General features: G+C 39.9%; 2 protein-coding genes across 4 annotated transcripts; one reads left to right on the top strand and one right to left on the bottom strand.

Moving 5' to 3' along the window:
* Positions 1 to 216: 216 nt before the first annotated feature.
* luc7l3 (LUC7-like 3 pre-mRNA splicing factor) lies at positions 217 to 5,871 on the bottom strand. Of its 3 annotated transcripts, XM_026356456.1 has the most exons (11): positions 5,773 to 5,871; positions 5,194 to 5,260; positions 5,065 to 5,104; positions 4,829 to 4,973; positions 4,614 to 4,691; positions 4,212 to 4,316; positions 3,760 to 3,921; positions 3,205 to 3,560; positions 2,796 to 2,992; positions 2,480 to 2,700; positions 217 to 861 (listed from the first exon to the last, which is right to left on the bottom strand). In XM_026356456.1, the coding sequence occupies exons 1-10, from the start codon at positions 5,869 to 5,871 to the stop codon at positions 2,513 to 2,515; spliced, it is 1,437 nt and encodes a 478-aa protein (XP_026212241.1). In that variant the 3' UTR covers positions 217 to 861; positions 2,480 to 2,512. The 3 variants fall into 3 exon arrangements, with proteins under 3 accessions (XP_026212241.1, XP_026212231.1, XP_026212249.1); XM_026356446.1 differs by having other exon boundaries at positions 217 to 2,700; XM_026356464.1 differs by lacking the exon at positions 5,773 to 5,871 and having other exon boundaries at positions 217 to 2,700; positions 4,792 to 4,973.
* Positions 5,872 to 6,829: 958 nt separating this feature from the next.
* Positions 6,830 to 12,717, top strand: ankrd40 (ankyrin repeat domain 40). Its single transcript, XM_026359935.1, has 5 exons — positions 6,830 to 7,361; positions 8,081 to 8,229; positions 8,408 to 9,052; positions 9,594 to 9,775; positions 10,166 to 12,717. The coding sequence occupies exons 1-5, from the start codon at positions 7,228 to 7,230 to the stop codon at positions 10,307 to 10,309; spliced, it is 1,254 nt and encodes a 417-aa protein (XP_026215720.1). The 5' UTR covers positions 6,830 to 7,227; the 3' UTR covers positions 10,310 to 12,717.
* Positions 12,718 to 13,052: the final 335 nt, after the last annotated feature.

Here is a 13,052-nt window from a genome sequence, read left to right as displayed (position 1 = left end):
TGCCAAAATCAGACCAACAAACATCACACAAGCACTAAGGCCTTGATTTAAAAATCCAGTTTACTGCATTAACAAAATAAGTTTCCTGAATAAAACATGTAAAATGTTTAGCTTTTAATGGTGCAAACCTTTTCCAGATATCCCATAAAACCTTAATGCAGACAGTAAACTTCTAGTGCCACTCGATCTCAGTAGAAACAAACACAAAACATTGACAAGTTTTTAACTTTTTATTCTTCAAGACAACATGGGCATTAAAAGCAGAGCAAAATTAAACAAATATTCACTCTTCAAAAACTTTTAATCAAAATTAAATCAGTATACTTTACAGTAATTGGACAAGAGCAATCAATGTGAGCTCTAAGTGGAGGAGAAATGAGACACACCCAGTCATGGGTCTAACATTGTACATATGCTTTCAAATGATTATTTTTTTTTTTGTTTAAAAAAAGGTCAGGAGGTGAGGTGGAACCTGACAAACCAAAACAAACCACAAGCAGTTTTTATTTCAGTTGTACTAAATGTCAAGAAACAAGGAGGATGTGTAAAGATTTTCAAAATAAGAGAACAAAAACCCATACTGAACGTCTCCTCTAAGTTTGGTATTTCATATGTCTGCCTGACATCTAGACCAAGAAATATACCAGATGAACCACAACTACCCTCATTCAGTCAGACAATTGACAGGTCATGGAATATGAAAATCAATGTATTTGTTCCTCTCTCCTCGTGTTTTTGTTTTTTTTAAATAAGCCACTACACACTGTGGTTCACCTTGTTTTTAAGCAGCGAAGAGTCAGGTTCAGGGTAAGGATGGGTGCACTCTTCCACTTCTTCCTCCACCAGATTTCCCAGCTTCCCCTGTTAAGCAAAATGTTCACAAAATGCAATGTTAGCAAAGGTCCGCAAACATGAGCTTGTAGCAACTAGTGCTGCTACAGGAGCAACAATATTATCCAAATAATTTCTAATATATCCCTTTATTAAAATCAAAGGAGAGTGTAGACAGTGCTATTAATGCACAAGTAGTACCCATTTACTAGAAAAATGGAAATTACCTGACTACCTGTGGCCAGACGAGTCTCATATTTTCTAAATATTTTACTACATTTTAAACTTTGACTTAAAGTGTGCAACTTGATAAACATGTATAAGGTCTGGTCACACCTTTAGATCTAAAGTAGTGACAAAGCTAATTGATGTTCCCTTTGCCAATATGAAAATGCACTTGTTTTCTTAGTGTATTCAATTCCAATTGTCATCTTTCCAGCTGAATAAATGTGAAAATAAAACAGACTAACAACAGTGAATAACACTATGGCAAAGAGTACACGTGGCAATTTCATCTGTTGGTAAAGGCACATCAATCAGCCTGTCTGACTGCATTTCGAATGTGTCTCTGGCATCATCATATGATTTTCTTTCCCCAAAATCTAACAAATAGAAGAAAGAAACAAAAACATAATACACAATCAAGCTTTCAAGTTCATGTTTTGGAGAAGTACAAATAGTTTTTTTTTCTGACAGGCAACAGCATTCAGAAATGGATGTGGGTAGAGAAAGGAGTACCTGGGGTGAGTACCTGCACAGTTTGACAGTCAGAGAGTATCCATGATTTTTAATTTGCCCTTTTCTCATGTGGTCTCGCTCACAACACCAACGCTGTGTGAGGTATGGAAGTCAGCTGCAATTCATTCGATAAACCCTACCCTCCAGTTAGTTAGTTACGTTAGGCCCCCGGTGCTATAACACCCCCCAAACACACACTGCATGGCATTATCAAGCACAGTAAGCTGGACAACAAATCCAAAGCAATAAATAAGTTGCTTGTTTTTCACATACACCTTTGACGAAGGCTAAAAATATGTCTGTGTGTTTACACAGGAGAAAGGAAATTCCCCAAGATATCATTAATATATATATAAACATGTAGACACACAGTGGCTGAATTTTCTCCCTGTATGGAGTGTAATATCTCAACAAATGTAATCTTTACATTTTCCTTCTTCAAAGTAAAAAAATAAAACAAAATAGACAAAAAACAGATAAATAAAGGCAGGAAATTTGACTGGATGGGTTAATGTTTTTTCTGCCATTTTGTCCACAAAGACAAATATGCATCTATAAGGATCAAAAACCGATACAAAACGAGGGGTACCTCTGGGCATGTTTGCTCAGGGTTACACTGGCCTTTCCCTCTTGGCTTTGTGTGAATGCTTTCTACCTTCTTCTCATTCATCGGGCCTAGTCCTTCATCTTCAGTGCATACTTACGATGCACTATTCAAAAACAGGATAAAAATATATGCATATAGTACATCATAGACAAAATCAAAGGCATTCAACTGAACATAAACAGGGTGGGAGAGGGAGGGTAAGACAGTGGGCAGGAAAGATGTGAAACGGAGGGGAAGGGAGAGTGGGAGGGTGGTGGGTTGGGTTTGAGAGCCAGGGGGAAGCGAGCAGGAGGACGCACTTACCTGAGCCTGATCTGAGGTCCTATCAGATCAGTTTTAATTGGACTGAGTGTCACCTTCAGAATGGAGGAGCTCTTGCTGGCCATTAAGCAGAGGGGAAGAGGCAGAGGCAGCTGCCTCTGTCTCCATCGGTTCCGCTTCTGATGAAGCCTTTATGTCAGCTGCATCGCCGTCAGAGTGTTTGTTTTTCTTCGAGCTGCTCCTTTCCTCTGTTACCTTACGGTCTGTAAAAACAAAATACCAAAATAAAACACAACAGTTACTACCAAACTTTTTTGTTTGCATGTTATGCAAACAAAAAACATCTCTAGGTCCTCACCTTTGTCTTTTGATGACCGCTCTCTGTCCCTCTCTTTCTCCTTCTCTCTGTCCCTGCCCTTGCTTCGGCTGCGATGGCGGTGAGATTTGCGCTCTGAGCTGCGTGACCTCTTCCTGTCGCGACTGCGGGAGCGCCTTTTCCTGTCAGAGCGGTCACGGCTGCGCCTCCTCTCTCTTTCTCGGTCTCTGTCCCGACTCCTAAAGAGACAATTTAAGTCAAGGAATGAAAGGTGTACTTAAAAATTAGGAAGAAAAAAATAAAAACTGCTAAGAGAAAAAACAAATCACAAAAAAAAAGAAAATATATTTTCAATAATTCAAACTGACTGGTGCTTCTATCTATAACATAGCTCCATTATTAGACCACCAAGAATATAGTTCTCAAAGTGGTTCAATATTGTTAGCCATACCTGCTGCGTTTGCGTTCTCTCTCCCTGTCTTTGTCTCTGCTCCTGGACCTCCGGCGATCACGGGATCTGCTCCTTTTCCTGTCTGATGCTCGACTGGAGTGGCGGCTGTTGGAGTGACTTCGGCGTGCCCTTCTGTCCCTCTCCCTATCTCTGTCCCGTTCTCTGTCTCTCTCCCTCTCTCGTTCTCTCTCCCGTTCCCTCTCTTTCTCCCGCTCTTTCTCACGCTCCTTCTCCTTCTCTTCTTCCTCTTTGCGCTTTTTCTCTCTTTCCTCCCTCTCTCGCTCACGGTCTTCTCTGTCCTTCTTGACTGCTGGGTTTTCAGTCTGTGGGTCTTCTGAGCGGCGCCGTAGTTTCTCCTATTAATAAATCGGCAAAAGCTTGTGTAAATTATGAGAAGTTGATTGGTGCATTTAAATCATGAGTCACGAATCACACACAGTCCAGGTGGAATAACCTTCTGCTGAGCTGTGTACCACAGCTCTAGTAACTGAAACAGAACAACTCACACATGCTGAATCTTATTTTAGACGTGTGTATGTTTTGTGATCCTGTTACCTTGAGCTCCTCTACAGTTGATTTGATCTTGGCATAGCCCATGTGCTGCTTTCCCATCAAGTGGTCATCCACTCGAGACTGTGCATCACCCACAATGAGGAAGGCCCCACACACCTCACACACCTCCATCTGTTTCTCCTGGGCTGCAAAGCTCTCAATGGTCTGGATAAATAGTACAAACATTACATAAATAATAAACAGAGGTATGACTCACAACATAAAATATCTGTTGCACTGATTTGTGTTGTTCTGGAATAACCTTAATGTTGACGATTAGCGTCAGGGAGAATGTTGTAATAATTTTCTGTCCAAGCTTGGTTTTATTTAGATTATTTGTGGTAGAATAAAGATGTCCGTCAACTGATGACAACTATAAAAATGAATTTAAAAAGCAGCACATACTATCCCAAGCAGTGCGTGTAGGCTGATAACCCTGCCTCTAACTGACTCACCGAGGGGGTGGAGCTGAGCATTTCCCTCTCCTCCTTCAGCTGCTCCACCAGCTTCATCATTCCCTGGGCCTCCTCCACTCTACCCTCTGAGCCAAGCTCCTCAATCTGAGCAAAAGCAAAACGGAGAAAAGAAAAAACAAAACAAAAAACAGATAAGTCATGACACAATGCAATGTAACAACGCTGGCAACTAAATTTCAGCATGGTTGTGGGATGAGGTCAGTCAGTCAGTGAGAATGTATTTCAATATTCTCTAAAGATAAGAAACTATATTTTCATGTTGGTGATTCCAGTTATAAAAAGACTCGACATAGGGGATCTGTAACAATGTCTACAAAAAGATGAGCTGTAACACAACTATAAAACACTTATGCAAGATTTTTTTCGAGAATTATTACAAACCTGAACTACTAGATCTTCAATCTTCTCTGTCAGAACCTGAACTTTTTCCTCGTTCTTTCCTGATGGGCCAGGTCCTTGCTGAAATAGACAAATAGTATTTCAGAATAAAGAAACACCAGCCATATAACTGTTTTGGAATTGTAACAGAAATTATAAACAATTCCTATTACACTCTTACATGACAGAAAGAGTTGTCCCAAAAGTCAAGTACAAACCCCTGCATTCTGCTGAGCCTGGGAAAGCGCAAGCCGGGCATGCCCTCTGCGGATACGCCGCTCCACTTCAGCCAAGAGTGACTGCAGATAGCGCAGGAAGTCTCGCTCATAACCCTCTTTCATGAACCGCGAGCTCTTCTCATACCTGGATAAAACAAAATAGAAACAGGTTGTTAGGCTAGGTGGAGGTGGGGAGACATAACAAAGTTATTTCTAAAAGCACAGTCAGAACTTACATTTTTCTGAGGTTTTCATCGTGGATTTTCTCACAGGGGCCTGAAAATAAGATGGAGATGAATGTTTCATATCTTCAAATGTAACTGTTGTATTAGGAAATAGTTAGTGTCTTTAGGTTCTTGACTTACCCAAGTCAGACCTGGTGTTTGTGAATAGCTCAGCTGGACAAAACCCACACAGATAATATCGACAGACCTTAAGGGAGAAATTGTTTTTTTTAATATTTCAAACTCAGTTCTAATTGAAATCTTCTTTCGTTAAAGTTAACATCAAACCAAGGGACCAAGAATAACTTGTGCTACAAACGAGTCTTGCATTCCCAAAGTGAATATAACAAGTACACATTTATCACCCACGTTATCAGTTGCTATTTATTTCACAAACCAAAGCACCGTGTAGCGCTAAAATTCAAATCTGCGTTAGCTTGTAGTGCTAATTCTATCATTAGAAGCCCCTTTGTGAGCCAATACCATTAGCATTAGCAAACTCTAGTTAGTGCTAATATAGCCATCACGTGTATAGGTAACACTCCATATTCCTGTTTAAGCATTATTGTTAACACCTGAATTAATACCTGCACTTAGACACTTAGATGAGCTAACTCATACACGCCACACACAAATATTTTAGGCATTTAACTAGGTAATGCCTTGCTAGCCTTTTAACCTAGCGTCGCTAAGGTAGCATTAGCCAGGGTGCTAACTTACGCTCTCGTCGTCCCATCGTACGTTGGATCGCTTCTCGTTAGGGGCCAAGTTTCTATCTCGACCCATTAACTCATCAAGTAACTGGGCTGCGGAAAGCATTTTGGCTAAAAAACGTAGCCGTGATTTTAAAATACTTCAATAGCTCCCGAAAAGTGAGTTCACACCATCTATTGCGCGCAAAGTACTTCTAATCAAAATGGCAGACGCTGTTACCAACGCCCGTTCATGGTCCAGCAGCAGACCCTCAACCTCTGACCCGGAAGTACAAGTTCAACAATAACGTAAAGCAACACGGATTTTTTTAGATAATAGAAAATATGAATCACTCAATTGTTTTATTTTGAAGGGGTTTCACAGGAGGGAGCAAATAATAATAAAACGCAAACTGAACACACCTTGGATTTGTATTACATATTTATTTATTTATTTATTACATTATTAATCCCTTTTGTTATCAGACTTATCAGGTCTTCACTGTCACTTCACTTTTATGTTAGACATACACTTCACTGTATGTATAATAACCTTTATATGCATGGTGTATAGTATTATTGCTTAATGATTTGTGAATTGTTGCAATCTGTGTTTATTTACAAACACAAGTAAAAAAAGAAAAAAGAAAAAAGAAATAGACACGAGTATCCAATAGCCATGACTGAACTTCCAGACATGAGTGTTTACATTAACGAACTATATTACGGTATTATTACATATAATTATTAATGTCCAATAATGTCATTATTGATGTTTATTGCTAACACACAGTTAAAGTCAGTACAACTATCATAAATATATACATACCCGACATAATTAGCATTATTATGATAAATAAATCAGCATGAGTGAGTGGTTTGTCACCCTAAAGGCAAATAACAATGATATATAACAGTGAATGATATATCCCAGGTTTTCACCCAGCTTAATTGAGATAACTGCGAGTTGAATAATGCAGTTTTACAGTTTTCCTTTAAGTTGAGTGTTGTTAAAGAGAATTGAGTACTATTGGGGGAACTAATGTTTGCGCTCACAGGTGTTACATCTAAAGATGTCCCCCGGTGAGGCGGTGGTGTCTCTGGCTACACACTGACGGAGCTCTTACACCACTGATTGAATGGTTGTGCTGTTGGCAGTGGGATTATAACGTGAACTAACCACTCAAATAAATGACGGGGACGGAACTTGCTACATAAGCGCCAAAGACACCATTTATTTAGACGAAATTAACTTAGCAGCAGCGTTTTGTTGCTACAAGTTAGCGCCAAAGACTTTGCTAGCAACCCGCCAAGCTAGCTAATAGGTAAGGTTAGCAGAGTAGCTAATGTTTGCTAGCGAGAATATTTTTAGTGGTCTTCAGTGCCATCGGTAGGAAAACCGTTTATCGGTTAGTATTGACAGCTTAATCCGAGAGGCTTTTCTGCATCCTATGACCTCGCAGCGCTAGTTGTCTGTACCAAAATGTCCACTACTTCGTTGGATAAAGAATTACAGGAGCGACTGAGAGAGGCGTCTGCCATTGGGGATATCGACGAAGTGCGGACGTTGGTGGAGAGTGGAGTAAATGTTAATTCACAGAACGAAATCAATGGATGGTAAGTGTTTGAATGAATGATATGGGGTCTACTTTGTCAAACACAAGCCCGAGAGGTGCTGGTTTCCTTCGCAGATTTGTAAAAAAAACTCTTTTCACGAAAGTTCATTGCAGTCAAATGCCACACTGGGATTAAACCGAGGGAGTGTTATCCTATTAGGCAAAGCAGGCGAGCCACAGCTGCCACTTCTCATCTGACTCACTGAAACAGTGAAGAAAAAACCTTTAGCCTGTTTCTGCTCTGGTATAGTGAACTATTATTCTGGTCTTGAAGTGAAGTTTCAAGATTTGGTAGGCATGTTCCCAATGCCCTAGTTAATAAATGTTCTGATTTAATAATAGAATTGTAAACATGAAATAATTTTACATATTTAAGTAACAACATTTTATTTTGCCATATTCTAGCATTTATTTGGTAACACTCCTGTGCCATAAATAGTGTAGCTAAGACTTTTAGACTTAGGATCTTGTGAGTCTGAGGTAATAAGAGCTCCTTGTTTTTGTGTGCTGGTGCAACACAAGCGTTGTATTGTTCTGGTGTTGGTCTCCTGCTTCCTAATTCAGTGCACCACCTATGTTATGACAGGGGAGTCTATATAAATGTTGAATTATCTCTAATATAGACTATTTTATATATAACACAAAAGTAATTTAATCATCTTATTCTCCACTGCTTCGCCTAATTAAATTGTGTTTAACTCTTTTTAATAATCCTACCAGGACATGTCTGCACTGGGCATGCAAGAGGAACCATAAGCACATAGTCTCCTATTTACTCACTTGTGGAGCAGATAAAGAAATCCTCACAGCTAAGGATGAGCTGGCCTCACAACTCACATCCAAACCAGAGATCAAACGACTGTTAGGAGGTAAACTAATACAATTCCTATTTCATTATTCCATGTTTCTGTCACATAGCTACATGACTGTTGCATTCATGTGAGGCACAGGCCATGTGATACTCTATCATGTGAAAGTCTATCTGAGCTATTGTGTTTACTGTTTCTAAAGAAAATAATCCTCTTTTTTTGCACATTAATACCACAGTTGAGGTGGAGGAAGTGCCTGAAGTCAAGGAACCTGATTTGCCAATCATCCCAAATTACCTGTCCAACCCACCCTTCATGTATTCTAAGATGGATAACAAGTCGGAGATCATTCTGGAACAGCACCTTACACAGAACGGTTCAGGAGATCATGATGAGGACACACACAGTGATTCGGCCTCTCTTACCCCAACCCATGAGCCACAGAAATCACAGAGCCTTGTCTCTGACGGCCCTACTTCTCCCCCAAACCACACCACCAATAGCCAATCCCAGGCTCAGAAACTCATCCCTGTGACTGAACAAAATGGTGTGTCACCCAGCCTGACCTCATCCCACAACCACGCTGTTGTTAACTGCACAGTGCCCATGGACGTGTCAGTTGAGCCTCACCTTATCAACCATGCAGACTACCCGCATGCGGTGACACACAACGGCACTATGTGCTCTCCTCCGTTGGCCTCACCCAGTCCTAGCTTGGCTAGTAGCAGTGGGAGCCAGGTCCAGGCTCCAGCGGCCAATGCTAACCCAAATATGAGCAGGCAGCAGCCTATCCCACAGCAGCTGAGCTACAGCCAGGCGGGTGGGCCCATGCCAGCTTTCCAGCCTTTCTTCTTTACAAGCACCTTCCCTGTCAATGTGCAAGGTAAGAGAAAAAATGTGTTTTGTTTTGTCTAACTCCCCTTTACACATAGAGACTCTGGTTCTTTCAAAGAAAGAAAAAAATATATATGATATGATGATAAGAATGCTCAATAAAGGCAAGAGAGCACCCTGCAACCTGAAGTCCATATTGTATGTGTGAACATGGGTAAAACTGTGTCAGCAGGCATGTTTAAGGGGTTAATTGTTTTCTGTTTAGCGACCAATAGGAGCACAGCCTTGATGATGATGCACCAGAAGAGTTAGTTAGTTCGTGGAAGTAGTGCTGTGCAGGATCACTAGCAGAGACAGTTCATCCCATCTCACACCCTTTAAATACAAGATAAAACAGTAAAAAGAAAGGTTGATCGCATTTTCCTAGATTTTATACAATTTATGCCTTCATAGAATACCTTCTATTTTGACATAATCGTTAATAGGTCATTTATAGATAAGACATTATAAACACAAAATAGGCATTACTGCTCTCATGGTGAGCTTTGTCTATCTTCAATAATAGAGATAATTCTTGTCTTTCTCTCCAGAGTTGGTTCTCAAGGTGCGTATCCAGAACCCCAACGCACGGGAGAATGACTTTATTGAAGTGGAGCTGGACCGCCAGGAACTCACCTATCGCTCTCTTCTGAGAGTCTGTTGCCGTGAGTTAGACATCAGCGCTGAGCATGTGGAGAAGATTCGCAAGCTGCCAAACACCATGTTGAGAAAGGTACAGGAAAGAAGACTGCATGCTGTGCACAAGTTAACGTTGCCATGTATTTTTCCATTTTCTTGCATTTTTTATATTTTCTGTATTAGGCAAAGATTTGAGTAAAGTGGTAGTTAAGATATTTTAAATGTCTTAGTGCTGAGTCTTCAGTCACTGAAAACTGCTCAATCATTATTTCCAGTGATTCTTTAAGTAATAGAAAAATCTCCCCTACTCCTTGTGTACTCTATGTTCTTGTCATTACCCACAGTTCTAACAAGTAATGACAGTGTAGTGTCCAGTCAGGTTGAAAATAGTTTTCCTGGTATATAAAAAATCTTTGTTCATTCACTGTGAATGTGTAGCAAGAATTTGTTAATGATTTGAATGTGATTTCTCTTTCCTGTCCAGGACAAGGATGTGGCTCGGCTGCAGGACTTCCAGGAACTGGAGGTGGTGTTGGAGAAAGCAGAGGGCCTTTCCCTTTTCTCTGGCACTGGGGGACTAACAGACAGACCCTGTTACAACATGAAGGCCTCCCGCCTCACATACTAGAGCGACGACAGGGCCCGAGATCCTCTGTTAATGATGGGCATCTGTAGCTACCCTCAAGCAACCATAGCTAGTTGCCTGCCCAGGTCTCATGTTCCAGCTTTGTTTGGCTTTGGTGTTTCGCCAGTTTCTGTACTGGGAATTTGTTTTTTAAAGTTCTGTAACTACTGTCCTCCTCTGGCCCTCCTGCCGCTTTAGTTCTAAGTGATTACCGATGCATGGTGTACTTGATTATGTGCGAACGTATTTGGATTCCTCTCTCCTCTCCTTATCTCTTTCTCTCCTCCCATTGCACTTTGTGCCAAGGCTCTATTGGGACAACAGAGGGAGGACACAGGCTTGTCTTCCTTATGGACTGGACCTGAATGGGATTCTGCAATAGCCTTATAAGGACACGTCCCTACACGGACTGTGACCTATGGTCACAGAGGAGAATGATGTGATAACACAGAGAGCAGAGGACGACAGGAAGGATTTGCATAGCTCCTAGTGATAAGATCACCATCAGTCCACAGAACAGGACAAGCTACAGCACAGTGGAGGTGCACACAGCAACTTGGGTTTCTAACAAATTGACGTACAGAGTGTTATCAGATGTTCTAGCTGGCATACACACTTTCATACATGCTGTCAGCATAAACCTTAGTGTCTTTCCTGCAGAGGGCATTCATTACTGGCCTAATTCTAAAGGTGAAGATAATCTCACAGCAGGTGAGATTTACTGTAGAATCAATAGTACTTTCATTTGCTGACCACACAAATAGTATGCTTTAATCGATATCCACACAAGGATGGATACGCTGAAGTAGGGGAACTGATTTCCCTACAAATTTAAATCACTAAGTTCACACTGTGGAAAAGGAATCATTCGTTTTGTTTGATTAGTCATCTTTTGCGTAAGACAAAACCTTCATTTGAATCGTAGACATTAATGTGCAGCAAATTGAGCAGGACTAATTGTTTTGTTTTGTACAACGCATTAACACTGTGTGTTATTCAGTTTAGTCACCATAACACTTTAACTGTTAACTGTGAAGTATTTATTTAAAAGTTTTCACTAAGCGTTACTAATAAAGAGAGACCACACATAGCTCTTTACAGTAATAATGCTCTGGCTACCACAAAAAGAATCTTTACGTTGAGCCTTTTGATTAATATGTTCAGTTACTGTCTTTCTGTTTAACTGTAATTAGAATCGAAACCAAAAACAAACCGAACCAGCAAAGATACTAACTGCAGAACAAACGATCACTTTTTTTTTTTAACCCCCTAAGTGTAGAGGAAACCAATGAGATATAGCAAAGAATATAATAGTTTTGAGTTTATGATTTAGTGCTTCTCCCCACCTTAACATTAATTCAAATTATTATTTGAAATACATTTATCTTTGTTGCACTCTCACCTTAGTTTAAATCACTGAAAGCAACACAAAATATTAACAAACACAACTTCATTTTGGTTGTTAAGGCCAGTTTAGTGCTGACATACAATATCTATTTAGTTTTTTTAGTCAGTGTTTCTCTAATAGATTGATTGATCGTCCATGATGATTATTGACACTAAGAACAAAAGAGGAAGAGGAAACGCATTTTTCTCCTACATATTAAGAACTTATTTGGGCTGGGTCAGCCATGTTCTGTTGGACGGTAACGTTGTTTATGCTGCTTTTATTGACATATTCCTTTAATTATCAATGCTGGGTCTCTGTTTTTTTTTTAAACAGTACAGTAGACAGCCACTATGTTCTGTCATCAAAACCTCTTACCCAGTGGTAACTGTTTACTGTTCAAATGTATACCTGAAGCTCTTATTGTATTTGTATGTTTTATTATATATTTTTAATTAGTTTGTATAATTTTTTTTAACCAGCTAGGCCTGTTGTGTTTGTGTCAAAGAGTCTATCAGACAAGCAGGAGTTCAGTGATGGGATGGAAAAGTACTGAGATGCTGTTGTTGAAGGCAAGTGCAATGTGAGCAGGAAATACCTGTTTCCAAAAAGTTGTGTGTAAGAAGAAAGTGCTTATTTTATGTTTTCAGTTATGTTGTAAGTACGTTGTGCCACATGTTGAAGGCAGAAGCTTGATTGAGAAAGTGGTGCAATGCGGCAGAAAATAGACCCTGTTCCCTGTGCGAGTGAGAGCAGCATGTTTGAAATGGGTTTCAGATCTACGTTTATTCTGTGGAAAGAACATGATTAACATTTTGTTTGTGGGGTTGCTTATTGTTCTAGACAAAAAGCAGAATACAGTTTGACCTAACCTATGCATTCAGAGTCGGATATTTTTATATACAGTACATCCTGCGTACTTGTAGAAATAATCTTAGGCACTGTTAAGGTTGTGTGTGTGTGTGTTTTTTGTTTTGTTCTGGAGACCTGTTACTGTTCTTTGATAAAGCATGGTGAATTATTTGATCTCTTCCCTCATTTTCTGTCAAACTGAACTTATGTCCATCTGACACAGTGAAGTCAATTAGACAAAGTAAAATTTTAGGGACCAGTTATTTGTGCTGTGTAGCTCCTGTTGTGGCCACTAGAGGGAGTAGAACAGTAAATATTGGAGTTAACAGAGCTTTATGCTGAAATGCAACTTACTCACAAAAATTATAACTCATTTTTTCTGCTCGGATTTGATCATATGAAAAATTCTTCATACCAAAACACTCCTGTGCATGGAGATTTACTACTCAAGCTTTTCAGAGCAGGATCTCTCAGTGAACATCAAGCCTGAAGTGTCAAGTTGTGATT

Source organism: Anabas testudineus, chromosome 8 (genome assembly GCF_900324465.2).
Source record: "Anabas testudineus chromosome 8, fAnaTes1.2, whole genome shotgun sequence".
Taxonomy (NCBI): domain Eukaryota; kingdom Metazoa; phylum Chordata; class Actinopteri; order Anabantiformes; family Anabantidae; genus Anabas; species Anabas testudineus.
This window is presented reverse-complemented; position numbering and strand designations above follow the sequence as displayed.